At 41.6% G+C, this 23,796-nt stretch overlaps 1 protein-coding gene, 1 long non-coding RNA gene and 1 pseudogene across 9 annotated transcripts in view; 1 reads left to right on the plus strand and 2 right to left on the minus strand.

Moving 5' to 3' along the window:
• Positions 1 to 293, minus strand: part of RAPGEF4 (Rap guanine nucleotide exchange factor 4) — a 287,935-nt gene extending 287,642 nt beyond the window's left edge. For all 5 annotated transcript variants that reach the window (XR_012375225.1, XM_073882406.1, XM_025850240.2 and 2 more), the window contains exon 1: positions 71 to 293. Coding sequence is in view for 4 of the 5 variants with exons in the window: in XM_073882406.1 (XP_073738507.1) it covers positions 71 to 135 (65 nt within the window). In the remaining variant the exon portion in view is untranslated. The remainder of the gene's footprint in view (positions 1 to 70) is intronic.
• The window catches only part of LOC141370830 (uncharacterized), a 90,092-nt gene that overhangs the window by 288 nt on the left and 66,008 nt on the right, over positions 1 to 23,796 (plus strand). For 2 of the 4 annotated variants that reach the window (XR_012375240.1, XR_012375241.1), the window contains exons 1-2: positions 645 to 772; positions 1,381 to 1,584. This is a non-coding gene — a long non-coding RNA (uncharacterized lncRNA). Of the gene's footprint in view, positions 1 to 590; positions 773 to 1,380; positions 1,585 to 5,490; positions 6,768 to 23,796 lie in introns of those variants that run through there. The other 2 variants (XR_012375243.1, XR_012375239.1) reach the window with 2 other exon arrangements.
• LOC112807901 (RNA-binding protein EWS pseudogene) lies at positions 20,831 to 22,748 on the minus strand (annotated as a pseudogene).

The following is a 23,796-nucleotide window of genomic DNA, read 5'->3' on the forward strand; positions in this document are numbered from 1 at the left end:
CCCGCGGCGGTCTCGGGGCAGGGGCCGCGCCGCAGAGCCCCGGCCCGGCGGGGGGCCCTGCCCGAGCTACCTTTTATCCAGGCAGGCGATCCACTCGGCTGAAGAGGAAGAATGGGCAGCGTGCGCAGCGACCATGTTGGGCAGCGGCGCGCGGTGTCCCCGGCTGCGGCGACCTCCCGCGCTCGCTCTACCTCTGCCTCTGCCTCTGCCTCTGCCTCCGCCTAGCCCGCGGCGCGGACCCGCTCCTCCCGGCCCGCCTCGCGACCGGCGCGGTGGCGACGGGCCCGCCCTCCCAGCGGGTTCCCGCGGCCTCCCGGGCGGGGGGCCAGCGAGGGAGGGGACTCGAGGGGCGGGACGCGGGGACCCGGAGGGCCCGAGCCGCCCGCCCGCCGCTGCACTGCGGAGCCCAGGGGGTGGGGAGTCCCGCGGTCCCGCCCGCTGCGGAGAGGGGACGAGGGGCGACCCTGCGTGGCCGGCCACCTGCGACAGGTGGCCGCCACGTCTCGGGGAGACCTGGGCCGCGCCCCTCACCTCCGGGCCTCAGAAGCGTGGACGGAGGGAAGGCGCCACGGGTGGGGAGGGGGCGGGGGGGTGGCTGTCAGTGTATATATTTCTCATACAGCGATTGCCACCAAAATGGCTGCTGCCTCCCTGTTTCCTTAGAAACCCATTAGTCTTCCTCAGCGGTTGTCAAAACTTGCTGGCGGTTTTTGCTCACCTTTCCCGTTTCCCCTTTAAAAGGGAATGAAGAGGAAGGTTACCATGGCTTGAGGTGAGAACACCCACACTGGTCACCGAGTGTGGGATCCAGGGGAGAGTTTCTCCTGAGGGGTGAGGAAGGGCTGGAATGGAATGGGGAGGCAGTGCAGGCATGGTTGGAAGCAGGGAGGCGAAGCCAGTGGGCTAGAATGGTGATCAGTGGTGACTGAGGGAATGATAAGCCGAAGTCTGGCCTTGAACCCAGGAGCTGCTTGGGCAGCTGCTTCCATCACCTGCATGATGAAAAGAAACACAATTAAGAATGGGGAGTAGTGGAGCCACAAGCAGAACTGAGGTTTGAGGGTCTGGGGGAGGGGGGCCGAGATCCCAAGGCACTCAGGTGAACTTGGATGGTTGGCCCCACATGTCCCTTGGGCCTGTCTCTGGTAGTAGGCGTGCACAACAAATGTTATGCCTAGAAGTTGTTTGGTTACATTCTGCCAAAAATCAAATTAAGCTCTAACAGTTATTTAGGAATTTGGGGACAAGTTAAATCTTTTGGACTACTGCCAAACACTGTTCATGGTGTGATTTAGGGATAGATAATGGGGAAAGAGATTAGCACTGCTAACCTCACTTTGTTTTTTTTCTCTCCTGCCCTGCCCTCACTCCCCTGCTCAGAGGAGGTTCAAGGAGACTGGAGAATGAAACATTCTGGAATGTTTTTATCCTAATAAAACTCCCCCAAAGAATTTGCCGTTTTTCCCTCTGCTCAATAGCCAGGATCTGGTTTCAGACCTGCCAGCGTATTCCCTCAGCAACACCTCCCTGCTCAGTGCTTGTCCCCAGATGACCTCCATCCTGTTCATTTCTACCATGTTTTAGGTAAGTAGCATTTAAAATGTTATACTATACAGAAAGTACCAAATGTATTTCTGTTGTTGCTTTTTTAATGATAGAGGTATGAAGGAAGAAATGGGTCTCCTCTATTTATTAAGATTCATTTATAAGGAGCTCTTGAGAACATTTCAAGGTTACCAAATGCTTTCTCAAAATGCCTTCACTCAGAGAATACGTGTAGGTAAGGAACTAGAAGAAAACATGACTTCATATGATGTGTCGTTACCAGAGGCTCTGAGTGGACATGGTTTTTGGCCATAATGCTATAATAGTCACCATTTATTGAACATCCACCGAGCATTAGATGCTATGCTGAGTTCTCTACAAGTGTTATCTCATTTAATCTTCAGAACATTCTATGAAGCCAAGCCAGAAGGACAGCTGCCCAGGGCAGTATTCCACAAAAAGGGACAAATATCTTTGAAAATGTAATGAAACAAAAAATATATATATATATTTATCAGTACTTCCAGGGAGAGTGTTGATTGGGTCACAAGGAAGACACTGATGAGCTACTTGGAGTGGAAATGAGAGCCCAGGGAGTCTAATGTGTATTCTAGGGAGCATAGGTCTAATGAACCTCAAGGACTCTGTTTTGCTCTATGGGGAATCTCCCTTTCCTCGAAATAGAAGTTGAAGAATTATTTAAAGAATATCCTTTCAAAGGAACAGCAGTGGATCATTAGCTTATCCAGAGCCCTCACATGTCCCCATTCAGCCCTGGTGTTAGGTACTGGTAACTCCAGTATACTCACTAGCACAAGGACACTAAGCCTCAGGAAAGATTGATAATTTGCTCTCAAGAGCCCAGCTGCTGGACTGGGGGTTCCTGAATCAGATTTGGGGGTTCCCAAAGCCCTTGCACTTGAGAGATGGAGTCACTTCAGAGATGGTCAAAAGAATGGGAGTAGAAGGCAAGTCAAAAATGACTGCCCAGGTGATCAGAACAAAATGGTTATAATTTTTTTAACATAAAAATAGGGAAACTTGTGAGGAAGAAGGATAGAAGAAACCCTTGAAATGTCAGGAATAAGTTCACTGTTCTATGAATTACTCTTGTGGTCTAAAAGGGATTTGATTGCTGGTCAAGAGCTACAGAAGTAAAGGAGCTGTTGCATGATTATCCTATTAAGAAGAGGAAGAAAATAAGGGATTTTCTTTGGTTTTGATGGGAAAGGCAAAGGACCAGAGAATATTCTTTTTCTTTCTTTCAAAGAATGTAAATCAATCCAGACTAAAAAAGACCACATACTGTGTGATTCCATTTAGATAAAAATGTCCAGAAAAGGCAAGTCTATAGAGACAGAAAGTAGATTAGGGATTGCCTAGGTCTGGAGGATGGGAATGGAGAGTGACTGCAAATGGGCCCAAGAAATCTTTTTTGGAATGTTGGAAATGTGCTAAATGGCTCGTGGTGATGGATGAACAACTCTGTAAATTTAAGAAACAATTATTGAATAGTATATTTAAAATGAGTGAATGCTGTGATATCCACATTATATCTCAAATAAAAATGAAAAAGTAAATAATAATAAAAATAATAAACCTGTCTTGTAGGAGAAATAAAAAGAACATGTATTGATCTTTTGGAGGAAAATAAAGAAAACTATAGGAGAAAAAGTAAAAGTTACCCATAATTCCACCACCTAGAGATAATAATTTATCTCTAATACTTTAGTGCATTTTATTCTAAATTTTCTATTTTAAAAAGATACTATATATATGTATATATACACACCCATAAAAACATACTATATATATATATGTGTATATATATATATATATATATATATATATATATACACACACACACAAACCCACACCCATAAAAACATGCATATAACTAGCTACTTACATTAAATTATGTATACAGTTGATCCTTGAACCATGCCAGGGTTAGGGGCGCAGACATACACACCACACCCACCTCTACCCTCCCAACCCTGCCTCCCCAAAGCCCCCACCTCCGTGCAGTCAAATCTGCATATAATTTTTGACTGCCCAAAAACTTTACTACTAATAACCTACTGTTGACCAGAAGCCTTATCAATAGCAGTCAGCTCACTTGCATTATGTATGTTATATGTATTGTGCACTATATTCTTACAACAAAGTAAGCTAGAGGAAAGAAAAAGTTATTAAGAAGATCATAAGGAATGGGCACCTGTGTGGCACAGTTGGTTGGGCATCCAACTCTTGGTTTCAGCTGGGGTCGTGATCCTGGAGGTCATGAGATCAGCCCCGCCTTGGGCTCTGCCTCAGTGCTCAGTGTGGTATTTGCTTAAGAACCTCTCCCCCTCTCCCCCTGCCCCCCCCACTCATGCATGCATGTGCATTCTCTCTTTCTGTCAAATAAATAAATAAATCTTAAAAAAAAAAGAAGATCATAAGAGGAAGTACATTTACTGTACTGTCCGGATTTATAAAAATAAATCCACATATAAGTGGACCCCCTGCATTTCAAACTCATGTTGTTCAAGGGTCAACTGTAGATAGATAGATAGATAGATACATAGATAGATAGATAGATACATAGATAGATATACACACGCTCATACAAATTTGAAAGCATTAATATTTTATAGGCTACTTTTTCTACTTGGAAGGGAAAAGTGCTGTACATGTTTAAAAATAACCTCCTTAAAAATGTAATAACTACAAAATATAATTTATTTAAAGTATCTTCCTTTGAGGCCTGTTTTTTCATTGGCAAAAAATATTTGTTTAATCTTCTTCCTTTAGTTTAGTGAATTCTTTTTCTATGAGAAAGCTGAGATCTTCACTGAAGATCTCCAGTGAGATGAGAATAAGTTACAAGACCCAAGTTCGATAATGCCAGTTATTTCTAGTTGTAGAACTTTGAGCGAGTTGCTTAATGTCCAAGTTCCATTTTGTTCATCTGAGCAGAGGTCCAAAGTTAGGAATTTGAGAGATAGTCGAGATTAAGTTGCAGCTCCATTCTCTACTGTTGGACCTTACATGAATTACTTAGTCTAAGACCCTGTTTCAACGTCTGTAAAGTGGAGACATTAATGGTATTGTACATGAATATAATGATTACAGAATTTGGCATAAGTTCCAGGCACATAATGCATGCTCTATAACTCTTAACTGTTGGTGTGATTATTAATTTCTGTACAAAGCAAGTAAATAGCATCTGCCCTCTGCATTTGATGGCAACCTGGTGACAATCAATTGAGATCTGTTATACTAAAGGGCCTTGGCATCTGTTAATTGTGAATTTTGACTGTGTGGGATATAAAGGATACATCTGCCTCCACGATAAACACTAAAGTTTCCTGAGGACTATTTTAGACATGGTCTCACAATCTTTTCTCCATTCACTCTATGTCTAGCTACCTCTATAGTTCTTCAAATGAGAATAATATATACCCACTGAGTAGTTATTGTAATATGTAGACCAACAGCACAGTGATAGAAGCCAGATAGGGCTTCACATTTTCCTATCCCTGGGAATTCTATCATAGGTTAGGCATTCATTAGGCATCCCCATATTCGTGTATAGGGAGAATCTGATTCAGCCTGTTTAAGCTACCTCACTGGAGGGTGGGTTATAAAAACAAATCCATCACCCCTGCTGGTGATATAACCAAATTATTGAAGAAGCAGTACTTCTGGGTGAAATTTTAACAGCCACTTTACTCATTATAAGAAAAAAAAATGTTGAGTCAGTTTGGTCGTCTTGGGGCTGAGCGTGTGTTGGGTGAGGCCACATGCAAAGAAGGCCCGGATACAAGGAGAGCGTTAAAACACAGGAGGAAGCGAATTTCCACTGAGTGAGGCAGGTTGCTCCTGCCTGGTGCCCTGTGGTTCTCATAACCCCGGTACTCCTGGCCCTCCTGTGAACATTAATGATGTTTCTTGATTCAGGTCAGCATATGTGTGATTATTTGGATTATTTGGATTGTGACTTTGGTGGTGTGGCTGTGGACTTTACCTTGGAGGAGTGGACTTTTCTGGACTCCTCTTAGAGAAACTTATACAGAGACACAGTACTGGAGAACTACAAGAACCTGAGCACAATGGTAGGTTATCAACTCTCTAAATCCAGTCTGATCTCATGGTTGGAACAAGAAGAGTGAGGACAGTAGAGAGAGGTAGTCTTCAAGGTGAATGTGAAGAACATCCCTCATCAGTGAGAAGTTCAGTATGTTTGGAAATGTAACGAGAAACTTATGAGAGATGAAAAATACAATTAATGAACGAAGAATTCAATAAAAAGCTTGAAAAGCAGATATGACCATGCAGAAGAATGAATCAGTGTCCTAGACGACTAGACAGTTGAAAGTACTCAGAGCAGCAAAAAGAAAAATAAATGAAAAAGAGTGAGGAAAACTTACAGGACTTAATAGGACATAATCAAAGGAAACAATATCTGCATTATGGGAAATCCAGAAGATTTAAAGCAAGGATAACTAAAAATTTCTCAAACCCAGAGAGAAATGGACATCCAGATCCATGAGACCCATAGGACCCCCACTAGGTTGAACGTGAATAGGGCTACAACAAGACACATTATAATTGTCAAAAGTCAAAGACAAAGAATTTTGAAAGTGGCAAGAGAAAAGAGATAATTTATATACAAGAGAACTCCCATAAATAATGGGTGGATTTCTCAACAGAAATTTTTCAGGCCAGGAGTGAATGGAATGATATATTCAAAATATTGAAAGAATTAAATTGTCAACCAAGACTTCTATACCCAGCAAAGCTGTCCTTCAGAGAGATAAAGACGCTTTTGACCAATCAAAAGCTGTGGGGATTCGTCACCACTACACCTGCTTTACAAGAAATACTAAAGGGAGTTCTTTGAATGGAAGTAAAAGGACACTGACTGACATAAATACATAAGAAGCTAGAGTAAAACTCACTGGTAACAGTAAATATATATACTCAAAGTTGGATTCTGTAATACGGTAATGATGGTACATGATTCACTTACAACTCCAATATAAAGTTAGAAAATATAGTAAAAATAAAAACAAAGAAAAAAATGTTGTAGCCGTATCGGGTGATGGATGTTAACTAAACTTATTGTGGTGATCACATCACAGTATATACAAATACTGAATTATTGTGTTGTACATCTGAAACTAATATAATATTATATGTCAAATACACCTCAACTTAAAAACTAAATAAATAAAAGCAATTCTAATGTTTTCTCTCTCTGCTTTAAACTTGCTCAGTAGAGTAATTCTGTCCCTGGCACTGGATATAGCTTTTTTGGTCACTTATAGATAATAGAAAGTACTACAGTTTTTCTCTTAGAATGTCCAAACCAGTATATTACTAAAGACTTCAATCTTTATTCAAAGAGAATTCCCTCTTCCTCCCCCATCTAGAGCTGGTTGCAGACTTTTTCCAGCCTTTAGGAAAGAGGATATGGACAGCTTCTTTTTCCCTTGCTCATTGTGTCCCTACTTAAAACCTACTAGGTTTTACCCTTCCAGAATCAAAGGAGTAGTGAAGGAAGGAGAGGAAAATTAGGGCAAGAAAGTTCTTCCTTGGCTGGGACAGTTGGCATCACATTTTCCAGGCCTGGCAAGTGTATCAAGCCAGCTCTGTCTCCTGGGTGCTTTCACGCGTTCTTGGGCAGCCTTCCTGCTGGGCCTTCAACATAGGCAAGTGCCACTCTTTTGCACACCTGCTCCCATCCAGACCTGGATTTCCTGAGGTCACCTCCAAACTGCCTTCTTCTGTAGGAGTCCCAATTTACCCTCCACCCACACCCCAGTTGTCTTCTCGAGCAGGACTTATAGGGGCTGCAGGATGTTTCTCTCCTGCGTGTCTCCCATCTGGTCCATAGAAACACTCATGCCTACTTTGCCCCAGTCAACTCTGACAGTACAGACCAGTCCTAACAACAGTGCTTACCCACATTGCCAAGAAGTTCACAGATCCTTTCCCCTGATCTGTAGATTCCAGGGCTGGAGTCAGACATGAATCCCCCATGGCCTTGACTTTAGGGAACTGTTCTCAGAGTGGCCCATTGAAGCCCTCCCTTTCCCCACCCTTGGTGGTAGGAGTCATAGCACAGCTCTCACCAAGAAAATATTCCCTGTGAAATCCTCCTTCAGTTTCCACTTCCTAGACACTTTCATTCCCTCCTGCGATGAGAAGTTGTAGACTCATGAAACTGGTCTTTGGTATTTTGATTGAAAGCCTGCATCTTGGCACCTCCCTCTGGAATTTCATATCTATCCTATTTTGGTGCCCCAGATGAAACTTGAATTTACCATCTGTGACAGGCTAGTGAAAATTGAATCAAGCCAACTTATTTTCCATACCTGCAACATTAATGCCTACTCAACAAACACAATTGCCTTTTCCAGGCAAGGCTATTCACCTGGGAGTTGTAAGGAATACCCAGGAATGCCACACTCATTAGGAAAGTGTAGCTCACATGGTCTCTTGAGCTTTCTAAAAACGAAATGCATAATTAAAAATAACTGATTAGGAGAGGCCCAATTTGTGGGTTATAATAAACAAAATTTGTCTTCTTGGTTTAAAACTGAAGATTTGTCAATTTGGAGGAGTTTATTGGAATTAAAATCTTTTTTTTAAGATTTTATTTATTTATTAGAGAGAGAGAGAGAGAGAGTACAAGCAGGGGGAGTGGCAGACGGAGGGGGAGAAGCGGACTCCCAGCTGAGCAGGGAGCCCGACACAGGGCTCGATCCCAGGACCCTGGGATTATGACCGGAGCCGAAGGCAGGCGTTTAATGACTGAGCCACCCAGGCGCTCCTGGAATTAAAATCTTAAAACAACAATAAGCAGAGATAGGAAAGTGGCTAACATTTTGGTTATGATAACATAAAAATTTTATCTATAAGGCAAAGTCATAAATGACCCATATTTAGAAGCTCAGTATTAGGCTTCTTTGTGAGTTTTAGAAGCAGAATTGTTTGTTTTTGGTATTCGTATCATTATGGCTTATAGGAGCCAATTAGCGAGGAATTAGCTATGAAGTTTTAATTGCACTTTAGATATATCCAGTTTGGGGACACTGGAATTAAAGTAAACAACAAAATATTATGATAACGAAAAAATAGGCTTGGGGATTATCTAGTGACTGCCTTCCAATTTCCAGATTCATAATGAACTAATGTAAAATCTTAAGTTGTCAGTTTTTATATTCCCTAAAAAGAGTCTATGTGCAGTAACAGTCTTCTGTTTCACAGAAAGGTAAGTTAAAGTATATAGTCAAGAGACATAGTTAAAATGCACCTTCTCGAAAAAAATATTGAGTTAACATTTAATTAATTAATTATTTTTTTGGAAGCAAGTCCTAAAAGAGAAGAAAAGTCTTTTGCTCCAGTAGTAAAATTATATTCTTGAGAAGCATACTGACCTCTATAAAGAAAACTGGTAGCTATTTGTTTCAGTTCATTTAACATATGAACTCCCTCCTTACGGAGAATTGGCTGTGAAAGAGCTTGAATGCTCCACCTGGCCATGTTTTCAGAAGGGACAGTTCCTCTCCAACTAAGAACTGTGAAAATCATTGGTAGGTGAATCACTCTGGTCTAACTAGGCGTAGGGACTAACCAGGTTCAGCACTCTGCCAGAGCCAAAGCCTTCCTTACCTGAACGAATGCTGCCTATGTGTGGCAGTGTTCTGTATGGCCCTTCTTCAGGTTGACTTGGTAAAGTGGCAGTAACAAGCTTGGGTAAATAGTGTGGGGTGAGGAAAATGTTACCATGTGACAGCATTAGTCTTAGGCCTGTTTTCTAGTGGAGTGTATCTATTTTGGTGCAATAACAAGCTGCTATTGCTTTTTGATATTATGCGAGAGAAGCATAGTATATTATCCAAATCAGAAAATCTCTGCCTTTGTTATTATACACATTTTTCACATTAATAAAGAAAATTACCATGAAAACAATTTCAAGTGAATTACAGCCACCTAACATTTGTGACAATCTCCTCATCTGTAATCCAATATGGGCTCCAGTGTATTTCAAAAAGTAGATTATATAGTGGATTCCGTAGAGAAAATAAGCACAGAAAAGAGAGTTTGTGACTAAAAATCTTATTGATTATATTAAACCATGAGCATGCAGAACTTGAAGGAAGTAAAACAGAGAGTTGTCATTTAAAGTAAGACATAAAATTTTGACTTGGCAATAAAATAATAATGAGTTGAGATCTTTTGCTTAGGTGCACCAATTTTCACATAAAAAATATCGTAGTGCCACACTACTAAAAAAAGATACATTTACTGGCATTTCTGGATTAGAAGTACTAGTTCAGTTCTAGAGGCAGAAAATAACTCAGGAGGCTGAAGAAGAGGTCAGGAAACAAAGACAGGACTCTTTGCCTGCTGTGACTCTGCAGGGTAAGGGGGACCACACCCTTTCAGCTCTCGGAGTTCACAAGAGGGAGACGATCAGCTCTTTCCTCTGCCTGATGGCCCAGAGGCCTCACAGCACTGATTCTGGCAATTCCTCACCAACTCCAGGAGCTGCCCAGTTTAAACCCTGGAAATGGAGCCTTCCCTTCAGGTGAACCTAGGCCGGGACCTGTTAATGATAGGCGTGTCTGTGCCTCAGATAACCCCACTGCCACCTACTCAGTTACCTCCCAATAGACTGTAGAGATGGGATGCTTTTTATTTCTTTACACCATTAATTCATCCAGTCATTCAAGTCAGTAAATATTCATTGAGCTCCTACAAATGTGCCAGGCACTATGCTAGGCACTGAGGGAGGAGCAGAGAACAGCTAAATGCCCGACATGCGTGGAATATCGTAGTGGGTAAAATAAGGTATAGGCAAATAAACACATAAATATATGTCCAGTGGGGACACTCTGCAAAGGACAATTAAGCAAAATCAGGGAATACAGAGATGGAGAAGGGGCTTCTATTTGATATAAAGCAGTCAAAAATGACCTCCCTGATAATGTAACATCTGAGCAGAGCACAGGGCCCTTCGACACACCACCTGTCTCATCCTCAGCCACTTGCTCCTCCTTGGCTTCATAGCAGCTGGCAACGGCATGCAGACCCTTGTGGTTTCCCTGCCTGAGGATCACCAGCCACAGGTCTAGAACATCTGACTTTTCTCCCCATTCCTCTCCAAACTCAGCTGAAATGCCAAACCACAGGGCCTTGCCTTCTGAGCAACTGCCAACAGGGCTAAAGGATGAAATACAGAAATGCAGAGGATTTAATTCCCCCTGAATGAACTTTGACAAGAGGGACACAGGAGATTGGAGGATACTGGGCAGATAAACTTCCTCTCCCTTTTTTTCTCTGATGGACTGTTCCAGTATATGATTTCTCCACTCAGCCTGTCTGAAGTCAAACTGTATGACCAAGCCTATATGCTTAGTGAATGTTATAGTTTGGATTATGTTCCCCAAAAGGTATGTAAGTCTTAACCCCAGTACCTTATTTGGAAAGAGGGTCTTTGCAGATGTAATCAAGTTAAGATGAGATCATCAGGGTGGGTCCTAACCTAATACAGCTGATGTCCTTATAAGAAGAAAAGACAGGACAGAGAGTGAGAAGACAGCCATGTGATGATCAAGACAGAGGTTGGAATGATGCATTTACCAGGCAAGGAACACCAAGGATTGCCAGCAAACACCAGAAGCTAGAAGAGGCAAGGAAGGATCTCCCCTACAGTTTTCAGAGGGCATGTGGCCCTGCCAACATCTTGATTTTGGATTTCTAGCCTCCAGAACTGCAAGACAATAAATTTCTATTGTTTTAGGTGACCATGTTCATGGTACTTTGTTACAGTAGCCCTAGGAAACAAATACACTGAGTGACCAGCTGTGTTGGATTTACCTCCCAAATAAAACACCAATAGTCCATGCTCGAGGCTCTGTTTTCCAGAGAACTGTGACAAAGACCTGAATAAAGTGAAGGATGATATTTGAGGACAGAGATTACAGACAGGGAAGACAATCCAAAGGTTGCAGCATGCTTGATGTGTTAGAGGACCAGGAAGAAAGCTAATGTGTTTGGAGAATGATTAAGGGGAAGAGTGCCAAGAGATGAAGTCAAAGAGGGAGCCAAAGATACTATTGATAGGGCCTTATGGACCACAGAAAGGACTTTGAATTTTTTTTAACAAGGTATTAGTGAGATGTAATTTACATATAGTAGTAAAATGAACAAATCCTATGGGTATGGTTTTGTGAAATTTTTTTACACATTTCTCTGGTTTGACTATGTCCCCCCAAATAATGTGTTAAAACCTAACTCCCAAGGTGATGGTATTGAGAGGTAGGACCTTTGGGAGGTGATTAAGTCATAAGGGCAGATTTATTATAAAAGAGACCCAAAAGAGCTCCCTTGCCTCCTGCCATGTGAAGGCAAAGAAAGTATGCCATTTGGAAGAGGGCCATCACCGTGCTGGCTCCCTGATCTCAGACTTCTAGCCTCCAGAACTGTGAGAAATAAATTTTCATTGTTTATAATCTACCCAGTCTCTGATATTTTGTTATAGCAACCCGAATGGGCTGAGACATACATGTATAGCCCAGTGTGACCACCATCCAGATCAAAATATGAAACATTTCTATCACCCCCAAGACTTCCCTCCTATCTTCCAGCCAATACAACTTAACCAATCCTGGGGTAAACACTACTCTCACTTTTACCGCTACAGATTGGTTTTACCTGATTCTGAAGATCATGTAAATGGAATCATACAGGATAGACTGCTTTTGCTCAAAATGATGCTTTTGAGATTCATCCAAGTTGCTGCATAGATGCTTCACCTGTTTTTATTGCTGCATAGTATTCCATTGCCTGGATCACAATTTGTTCACCTTTTCTTCTGGTTATTTGCAGCTTAAGCATATAATGAATGAAGCTGCTAAGAAAGAACATTTATGTACTCTTCTCTTTTTTGGATACATGTGATCATTTCTTTTGATATAAACCTAGAAATGTACTGTCTGGCTCTAGGGGTAAGTTTATGTTAATTTTATTAGTTTTTCAAAGTGGTTGCACCATTTTATACTCCTGCCAGCAATGTATGAGAGTCCTGGTTACTTTATATCCTCATCAACACTTGGAATTGTCAAGCTGTTTAATTTTAGCCTTTCTGGTGTTTGTGTAGTGGTATTTCATTATGGGTTTTAATATGCATTTTCCTGATGACTAATGATGAGCTCATTTTCACATGTTCATCAATCAGACATATTTTATGAAGTGCTTATTCAAGTCTTTTGTTCATACTTCATGTTTTTGTTAAAGCCACATCCCATTTCCAAAATCTGTATTAGTTAATCTATTGCCATGTGACAAATTATACGTTGACAGCTAAAAGCAACAAACCTTTATTATCTCACAAAATCTTGGAGGATCAGGAACCTGAGAGCAGCATGGTTGGGTTCTGGCTCAGAGATTCAGATTGCAGCTGAGCTGTTGGCCAGGGTTTTAGTCATAGCAAGGCTCAACTGGAGCCAGAGACTGCATGTCTAAGCTCACTCACATGTGCTTCATTGTGAGGAAATGTCTGATTTATATTAGGCTGGGGAAATGTTGAAAAGATTAAAGACCTTCTACCACTCTCAATGACCTCTTGTTGTCCAGGATCTCAGATTGAAAGAACTCATCTAAAGGAATAGATGGTGGCAAAGAGAGACCCAAGGTCTCTCAACTAGTTGACAAGGACAGGGCAAGGAAGAGATTTAGAAACCTAAAAATATTCAGGCCCAAAGAAATCTAACTGTTTGAAATGGCTCACTTTCATTAAGCTCCCACTATCTCACTAGGAATTCGAAAGAATAAATCATGGCAGAGTGATTTTAGTCCTCCATAAATGGTCATTTGATCCAGCAACCTCATCTGTGGAAATCTACGCCAAGATTAGAATCCACTAATTGGAAAAATCTACTCTTTGAAGGTTACTTATTAGAAGCCTAAATTGTAGAATTGTTTAAATACATATTTCCTCAAAAGAATACCAGGAAATTATTAAAAGTGGTTATTGTGAGTACTCAACATATAATATTATAGGAAATGCTTAGGGCATAATATTAAGTGGAAAACTAGATGAAAAAGAACTAGATGATCCAATGAAAATTATTGCAATGTGATGTCATTTATGTATGCACATAGGAAAAAATTGGGAAGGAAGAAAAAATGTAATATCTGTATTAGAAATGATAGGGTAATGGGTAAATTCTCTCCCTACTTCCCAAATTTTCTATATATTTTTATAACTTAAAACATCTAAAATTACAAATTGCCATCAGACATGAAATTTGATAAAAATAGAAGTTAAATATAAACTATCTAAATTTTTTACTAGTTCATTTATTTTCCTCAACTTTTTAGTTTGAAATTTTCAAACGTACAGAAAAGTTGTAAAAGTAGAACAATAAATGCTTATATATCTTTAACCTAGATTCACCAGCTATTACCACATTTGTTTCATTTCTCCATGTATAATACACACACATTTTTTTTCTGAACTTTTGAAAGTAAATGACAGGCATTTTGAAACCATGGTCTTAAATACTACAGCACATATCTTCTAAGAAAAAGGACATTCTTCTATCTTCTTCTACAATTATCACACTCAAGAAACTTAACATTGATACAACTCTTTTATCTAATATAAAGTTTATGTTCAAATTTCTCCAACAGACCAAAAAAACTCGTTATGTCTTTATCCAAGATTCAAAGATCACATGTTACATTTAGCTGTTATACCTTTTTAGTCTCTTTTGATCTAAAACAACCTCTTTTTTTATTTTTTATTTTTTTTGTAAAAAATTTTATTTATTTATTTGACAGAGAGAGACACAGCGAGAGAGGGAACACAAGCAGGGGGAGTGGGAGAGGGAGAAGCAGGCTTCCTGCTGAGCAGGGAGCCTGATGCAATGAGGGGCTTGATCCCAGGACCCTGGGATCATGACCTGAGCCGAAGGCAGATGCTTAACGACTGAGCCACCCAGGAGCCCCCTAAAGCAACCTCTTTTTTTTTTTAAATAATTTTTATTGTTATGTTAATCACCATACATTACATCATTAGTTTTTGATGTATTCCATGATTCATTGTTTGTGCATAACACCCAGTGCTCCACGCAGAATGTGCCCTCTTTAATACCCATCACCAGGCTAACCCATCCCCCCACCCCCTCCCCTCTAGAACCCTCAGTTTGTTTTTCAGAGTCCATCGTCTCTAATGGTTAGTCTCCCCCTCCGACTTACTCCACTTCATTCTTCCCCTCCTGCTATCTTCTTCTTCTTTTTTCTTAACATATATATTGCATTATTTGTTTCAGAAGTACAGATCCGTGATTCATCAGTCTTGTACAATTCACAGTGCTCACCATAGCACATCCCCTCCTCAATGTCTATCACCCAGCCACCCAATCCCTCTCACCCCCCACCACTCCAGCAACCCTCAGTTTGTTTCCTGAGATTAAGAATTCCTCATATCAGTGAGGTCATATGATACATGTCTTTCTCTGATTGACTTATTTCACTCAGCATAACACCCTCCAGTTCCATCCACGTCGTTGCAAATGGCAAGATCTCATTCCTTTTGATGGCTGCATAATATGCCATTGTGTATATATACCACTTCTTCTTTATCCATTCATCTGTCGATGGACATCTTGGCTCTTTCCACAGTTTGGCTATTGTGGACATTGCTGCTATAAACATTGGGGTGCACATACCCCTTCGGATCCCTACATTTGTATCTTTGTGGCACATACCCAGTAGTGCAATTGCTGGATCGTATGGTAGCTCTATTTTCAACTGTTTGAGGAACCTCCATACTGTTTTCCAGAGTGGTTGCACCAGCTTGCATTCCCACCAACAGTGTAGGAGGGTTCCCCTTTCTCCACATCCCCGCCAACATCTATCGTTTCCTGACTTGTTAATTTTAGCCATTCTGACGGGTGTGAGGTGGTATCTCATTGAGGTTTTGATTTGGATTTCCCTGATGCCGAGCGATGTTGAGCACTTTTTCATGTGTCTGTTGGCCATTTGGATGTCTTCTTTGGAAAAATGTCTGTTCATGTCTTCTGCCCATTTCTGTTCTGTTCTACTGTTCTTTTGGTTTCTATTTCATTGATTTCTGCTCTGATCTTTATTATTTCTCTTCTCCTGCTGGGTTTAGGCTTTATTTGCTGTTTTTTCTCTAGCTCCTTTAGGCGTAGGGTTAGGTTGTGTATTTGAGACCTTTCCTGTTTCTTGAGAAAGGCTTGTATTGCTAAATACTTTCCTCTCAGGACTGCCTTTGCTGTATCCCAAAGATTTTGAACAGTTGTGTTTTCATTTTCATTGGTTTCCATGAATTTTTTTAATTCTTCTTTAATTTCCTGGTTGACCCATTCATTCTTTAGTAGGATGCTCTTTAGCCTCCATGTATTTGAGTTCTTTCCAACTTCTCTCTTGTGATTGAGTTCTAGTTTCAAAGCATTGTGGTCTGAAAATATGCACAGAATAATCCCAATCTTTTGGTACCGATTGAGACATGATTTGTGACCTAGGATGTGATCAATTCTGTAGAATGTTCCATAGGCACTAGAGAAGAATGTGTATTCCGTTGCTTTGGGATGGAATGTTCTGAATATGTCTGTAAAGTCCATTTGGTCCAGTGTTTTATTTAAAGTCTTTATTTCCTTGTTGATCTTTTGCTTAGATGATCTGTCCATTTCAGTTAGGGGGTTGTTAAAGTCCCCCACTATTATTGTATTGTTGTCAATGTGTTTCTTTGCTTTTGTTATTAATTGCCTTATATAATTGGCTGCTCCCATGTTAGGGGCATAGATATTTACAATTGTTAGATCTTCTTGTTGGATAGACCCTTTAAGTAGGATATAGTGTCCTTCTTCATCTCTTATTACAGTCTTTGTTTTAAAATCTAATTTGTCTGATATAAGGATTGCCACCCCAGCTTTCTTTTGGTGTCCATTAGCTTGGTAAATGGTTTTCCACCCCCTCACTTTCAATCTGGGGGTGCCTTTGGGTCTAAAATGAGTCTCTTGCAGACAGCATATTGATGGGTCTTGTTTTTTAATCCAATCTGATAGCCTGTGTGTTTTGATTGGGGCATTTAGCCCATTTACATTCAAGGTAACTATTGAAAGGTATGAATTTAGTGCCATTGTATTGCCTGTAAGGTGACTGTTACTGTATATTGTCTGTGTTCCTTTCTGATCTATGCTGCTTTTAGGCTCTCTCTTTGCTTAGAGGACCCCTTTCAATATTTCTTGTAGGGCTGGTTTCGTGTTTGCAAATTCCTTTAGTTTTTGTTTGTCCTGGAAGCTTTTTACCTCTCCTTCTATTTTCCCTGACAGCCTAGCTGGATATAGTATTCTTGGCTGCATATTTTTCTCGTTTAGTGCTCTGAAGATATCTTGCCAGTCCTTTCTGGCCTGCCAGGTCTCTGTTGCCAGTCTAATGTTTCTACCATTGTAGGTTACATATTTCTTCTCCCAAGCTGCTTTCAGGATTTTCTCTTTATCTCTGAGACTCGTAAGTTTAACTATTAGATTGTCGGGGTGTTGACCTATTTTTATTGATTTTGAGAGGGGTTCTCTGTGCCTCCTGGATTTTGATGCCTGTTTCCTTCCTCACATTAGGGAAGTTCTCTGCTATTATTTGCTCCAATATACCTTCTGCCCCTCTCTCTCTTTCTTCTTCTTCTGGGATCCCAATTATTCTAATGTTGTTTCATCTTATCATATCATTTATCTCTCAATTCTGCCCTCGTGATCCTGTAGTTGTTTATCTCTCTTTTTCTCAGCCTCTTTATTTTCCATCATTTGGTCTTCTATATTACTGATTCTCTCTTCTGCCTCATTTATCCTAGCAGTTAGTGCCCCCATTTTTTATTGCACCTCATTAATAGCCTTTTTGATTTCGACTTGGTTAGATTTTAGTTCTTTTATTTCTCCAGAAAGCGTTTCTCTAATAACTTCCACACTTTTTTCAAGCCCAGCTAGTATCTTTAAAGTCATGATTCTGAACTCTAGGTCCGACATCGTACTAATGTCAGTATTGAGTAGGTCCCTGGCAGACGGTACTACCTCTTGTTCTTTTTGCTGAGGTGATTTTTTTCATCTTGTCATTTTGTCCAGAGGAGAATAGATGAATGAGAGAACAGAATGCTAACAGGTTAACAATGTCTCCAGCAAATATACTCTATACAAATCAGAAAAGACCTGAAACCAGGGGACAAGAAAGGGAAAGAAAGAAGAAAGAAAAAAAAAGGAAAAAGATAAAGATAAAAACAAACAAAAACAGAACAAAACAAAACAAAAAAACAGAATATGATCAAATATGATCAGGCTAGTGCATAGATCAGTGCCACACACTAGATTTTGGGTGTATTTTGGTCTGTTAGAAGAAAGTGCCTGCTAAAATTTTAAAGGAAGAATTATATATGTACAAAATAAGGGTTGATACAATGAAGGGATGGAAGATGACTGTAAAGATGAAAATTATAAAAGATTTTATAAAAGGAATTGATAAGAAGCTGTATTTAAAAAGAAAGAAGATTTAAAAAAAAGAAAAAAGAAAAAAAGGAAAAAAAAGGGAGAGAATGTGATCAGGCAGGAGACTAGAACAAAGACATACACTAGTGATTTAGGGTATATTTTGATCTGTTAGAAGAAATTGTATGTCAAAATTTTAAAGAGAGAACAACTTATATATATATATATGCCAAAAATAAGGGTAACTACTATGAAGGGATAAAAATATGACTCTAAAAATGAAAAATAAAAAATGTTTTTTTTTTAAAAAGGGATTGATAAGATGTTGGTTGAAAAAGAGAAAAAGAAAAGTTCAAAAAAAAACAGTTAAAAAATAACTTTGAAAAACTAATGAATTATGGTAAAAAAGCCATGAATTCCATGTGCAGTATTCCCCTAGTGCTGGAGTTCTCCCGTTCTCCCTGATCGGTAAACTTGGTCTTGGCTTGCTGGCTGTTCATGCTGATCTTCTGGGGGAGGGGCCTGTTGCCGTGGTTCCCAAATATCTTTGCCGGAGGTGGAATTGCCCCACCCTTGTGGGTCCGGGCTAAGCAAACTGCTTGGGTTTGCTCTCAGGAGCTTTTGTTCCCTGCAAGCTCTCGGTACAGCTTTGAGGACCAGGGTGAAAATGGGGGCCTCCCAATCTCCACCCGGAGGAGCTGAGAACTCGGGGCCCCGCTCCTCAGTGCGCCCCCAGAGAAAAGCAGTCACTCCCATCTCCCCGGTCTCCGGCCGCACTCCGTGCTCACCCAGCCTGTGACCGAGCGTTTCTATCTCTGGCACCCGACCCCGTGTGGAGTCTCCAAACCCAGCAGATTCCTGCGGTGCGCTCCCACGCCGCTCCTCCTGGGGGAGGAAGGGGAGTCTCCCCAGCTCTGCTGCTTGTTGGGTCCCTGCTGGAGGAGCAGTGGCCCGACTGGGCCGCGGATCACAGTTTATGGCAACCCCGAGCTGAGAGCCCGCGCCTCGGCTCCATCTCTGCAGCCAGCTTCCCTGCTCCGATACCTGGGAGCTCTGCCGCACTCAGGCACCCCCAGTCTTTCTGTGACCCCGAGGGTCCTGAGACCACACTGTCCCGCGAGGGTTCCACCCCCCCGCTTAGCCACTGGAGCGACGTACCTCAGCGGAGCCGACTTCTAAAAGTTCCGATTTTGTGCTCCGCGGCTCTATCACTTGCCAGAAGCGGCCAACGGAGGCCCCCTCCCCCGCTGTCTATCCTCCCGAATATCACCTTGGATTCACTTCTCCGCATGTCCCACCTTCCAGAAAGTGGTCGCTTTTCTGTTCAGAGTGTTGTTACTCTTCTTATCTTCGATCTCCTATTGAGTTCGTAGGTGTTCAGAATGGTTTGATCCCTATTCAGCTGAATTCCTGAGACCAGATGAAATCCAGGTCTCCTACTCCTCCACCATCTTGCTCTGCTGAAAAGTGAGTGGAATTCTTACAAGAACAAAAACCCTAGGGAATACTAAACCACATTTTATGCTAAGTTACATGTAAACTACTAACAAAACAAAATATGAGATAGGCAGACAAAGAATTTTAAAATTTCTTATTTCTAAATCTTCTATAACCTCTGCCCCTCCTTTTGAGCCAAGAGTTCTTAACAGAATTCTAGAAGTTTGTAGATACATAGATTGCCTGGACCTCAATTCCTGTTCTCATTACCAAGTGGTACTAACTACAGTTTCTTCTTTAAGGAAATGAAATATATTATTTTATTCGTGCATTTAAAAAAAGAGTGTTCATCATTTCCTGTGGACCTAGCTTGTGCTGAATCACTAAGCAGAGAAGTGGTATCACCTTATGTGGGAGTGTAAACTGTGGAGAGTGGGGTGTAGGTATGACTGGGGGTAAAAGAGGAGATTAATGCAGTATCTTGGAACTCAGAGTCTGGAAATGGATCTGGGAGTTCTGGAAAGAAACTGAAAGGTTACACAGTTCTTAATCTCAGTCACAACAGATACCTTTAAGTAGCTCTTAATATTACACATTTCTAGGAGTACTTGTCCAAGCTGTGAGGACAATTACAGAGAATGAATGAGAAAAGAAAATGTCAATCAAAATTTGGCATAAGTCAAAGGTTCAGTCTAGGCTTAAAGGTGATTATCTCTGAGCTTACCTTTACAGCACAGGAAAAATTTTTAGTTATGCAGTAGAAGTAAAAGTAAAAATAGTTGAATGAAATAACTTTCAACATCTCTTCCAACAATAGGCTTTATCAGAAGGTTACACTCCAAGCCCAGAATTAAATTAAGAGAATTTAGTTATGTAATTGTAATTGCTTAATGGCGTCAGTCTTCTCCACAATTTGGATATAACAACTAATCCAACGAAGAATTAGAACATCCTTGCTTCTGATGGGAAAGCTTTGCATCCCTCAAGGGTGGCAGTGAAGGATAGGGCAGAGAAGAATAAAAGTTTGAGAACCACCTGTACAGTGTAGTTTGAGTTTTTGGACAATGTCACTAATATTTGGCACCTCCAGCAGAGGGCAGGCAGGTATAGGGAAAAGAGAGGAAACACGTTCTCAATTTCATTTACAGGCAGTCCTTACTTTGCACAATAGTGTGGCACCATAAAGATGGCCATGCAAGCTGAAACTGCAAAGTAATCTTTTTTTTTTTTCCATTTAACTTGTTTTAATGTTTCTTCACAAATGGTGAAAAATACTAAAGTAGAGATAAGGAGTAATCATAATAACATTATGAATATGGAATTATAAATCTAAAACATTTTCTGGCTCAAAAAATAAATCTGGTAGTCAATGCACCTCTGCAGGTCTCTGCGTCTCTAAGTTCCTGACAGTGCTTGCCTTTATCCATTTTTCCAGGTCCTCCATGTCCACCTCTTCTTCCTCCCAACTGTTCCATCAAAGGTCCAGAAGGTCTACTAGGGCCACCTCATCTTCCTCCACCAAAGCCACCTTGGTCCATGCCCCAGCCACCATGGAAGCCACCTCTGTCTCTACCAGGACCACCATGGCCCATAGGCCACCTCTTCCTCCCCACGTGGCACCAGGGCTGCTTCTGCCACCGTCACCCCCGGGGGGTGGGAAGGATGGTGGAAGGAAGCCTTCAGGCTTCAGGGCCTTACACTGGTTGCATTCTGCTCTCCAGGCAAAGTTCTGGTTTCCACACCCTGGACTGGGGCACTGCTAGTCTCCAGCTAGACATTTCCTCCTCCTCCATATAGGTTCTCTCAGGAACCCCAGGGCCCTCTTGTGGGAAAGCCACCTCTGTCTCCTCCACAGCCTCCCATGTGACTATGGGGCCCCCAGAACCTCCTGGGCCCCCTGGACCTCCACAAAGTGGTGGTGGCATCCCTCTGCCCTCACAGGGAGGCATACCACCGCATGCCATTCATCAGAGTCTTCTTCCGAGCAAGAGAAACCTTAAATTTGCTCCCTTGAAAATCTTTCCCATCAAACCACTCCATGGCAGCCTTGGCAGTTGGTGGGTCTTCGCAGGACACCATAGCATCACCTTTGGGCTTTCCTGTTTCCATGTGCAAGTAGATATGGATCACAGGTTGTCCGATTCTCTTGTTCATCTTAATAACTCCACACTGCTTAAAGAAGTCTGCCAGATCATCTGGTCACATTGTCATTTAAGCCTTGCACATAAATTGCACTGTTGTCAGAGTCTTCATTTCGATCTACAGGTGGGCCTAGATCAAGATCTGGTCCTTCATCTATGGGTCCACCAGGCTTATTGAAGCCACCTTGCTCTCCAGCACCGATTCCACTGCATCCTTTTCCCCGTTCACTTCTGCTCATGCCTCCACCGATCAAATCCCCTTCTTCCCCTACCCCCATTATCAGGGCCACTCATGCTCCTGTTCTCTCCTGGTCCGGAAAATCCTCCAGAGCCCTGCCCATAAATACCCATGCTACTTTGGGTAGTCCTGTTGGAATGAACTCTGCTGCCTGCAGCTGCTGCTCTGTTGGCTATATGGACTTGGAGCCTGGCTGTAGGATTCAGTTTGGGGGTGGGGGAGAGGGTGGGAGGGCCGTAACTAGTGGGCAGCTGCTGCCCATGGCTGCTTTGTTGACCATAGCTCCTCGGCTGCCCATACGAGTTCTGCTGAGAGTAACTGTTCGGATCATAACTAGTTGGTCGGCAATATAGAGGAATAGCTGGTAGGAGGATAAGATGGTGGTGCCTCGACTAGCTGCATGGGTAGCCCCCAAGTACCTGGTGATAACTGTAGTTACTCTGTCCATATCCTAGGCTGGGCTGGTTGTAAATCCCTGTGCTAGATTGAGGTTGACTAGTCTTAGCGGGCTTGCTACCATCCTGCAGTCTTGCAGGTGCGGTGGCTGCCAGCTGGATAAGCAGGCCGAGTGCCATATGCAGACTGAGCTGCATAGGAGGCAGGGTGGTAGTGACCGTAGCAGGGGTGGTATCATAAACACCAGTACCGTGCCCCTGGACAGGTTGACTATATACCTGGGCGGGGTGGCAGGTGGAGTAGTATAACCAGCAGAAGTCTGTCCATAAGAAGATGCAAGGTGGTCTGCCCATAGGTCTCAGTGGTCTGAGCCTGGGTATAGCTGACATCAGTGGGCTGTCCATAGGTTCCATTACTTTGCTGCCCATATGTCTGGGTGGTCTGTGCATATCCTTGAGTGGGCTGGGTGGTGTATGCACGGTAGGCCCAGCAGGGCTATCTCTCTCTGGCTTTTCCTCTAGGTGCCGCACTCTGCAAAGCAATCTTAAAGCTGGTGGGAAAATTATGATTGCTCTATGACCTTTAAAATTGTGTCAAAACATTAAAACTCTTACTGTTATATATAAACATAGGGGGAAATGAAATAATAGTAAAATTAGTATCTATATAGCACATTATAATTTAAAACATTAGAAACATTGAGTTAAAGTGTTTTATTATCAAGAGTACTTTGAACAGTGCTTGCCTTACTGTTGTAGAACTTAGAGTAGGAAACAAGCATCTTTTCTGTGTCTTGGCTAATTTCTAAATTTGGGACAGTTTCTAATATGTTATCTTTTGCACTTTCAATGTCAATATCTTCAAGAATTCCTTTAACAGTTGCTCTTGGGGACTCATGTGCTCTGAAAGGATACATCACACTGTTCCAACAACTAGCCTCACCTCAGGTAGCAAACCAATGACCCCAGATATGCGTGAGTTTACAAATCTCCACCATTCCCTGCCCAGACCCCCTGTTAACTCCTATCTAAACCACCCCATGACTAACTTCTCTGCAGCTGACCTTGTGCAACCCAATTACTCAAGCCCTTAAAGAACTCATTTGACTGAATTCATTTGGACAGTTGCCACCTGCCCAATGAGTTTCTATCAAACTCTGCTTTAAAATTTTTTTAAATCAAAATATATTATCAGTTTTCTAGCAAGAAAATTTTTTGTAGGGACTTTGATGCACAAATATGGATAGAAACCTCAGAAGAAATGGCTGGCATACCAGAAAATGCTTGTGTCTGGGGAGCAGAAATTAGGGGTTGAGGGAGGATGGAACAAATGACTGGGATTATTTTTGTTACAAGCCATGACTTTTTAAACTATGTGCATCTGTTACACTGTTACAAATAAAAATTCAGTTAAAAAGGAAAATTCTTTAAAAGTACATTTATTTCCTCTGAAATAGAGCAACAATATTCAGTTAAATTTGGCAAATGTTTCTGGAACATCTATTACATGCCCTGTGCTGTGCTAGGCCACAGGAAAA

This window comes from Callorhinus ursinus, unplaced genomic scaffold (genome assembly GCF_003265705.2).
Source record: "Callorhinus ursinus isolate GAN/ISIS: 27379988/994484 unplaced genomic scaffold, GSC_fseal_2.0 scaffold2, whole genome shotgun sequence".
NCBI lineage: Eukaryota > Metazoa > Chordata > Mammalia > Carnivora > Otariidae > Callorhinus > Callorhinus ursinus.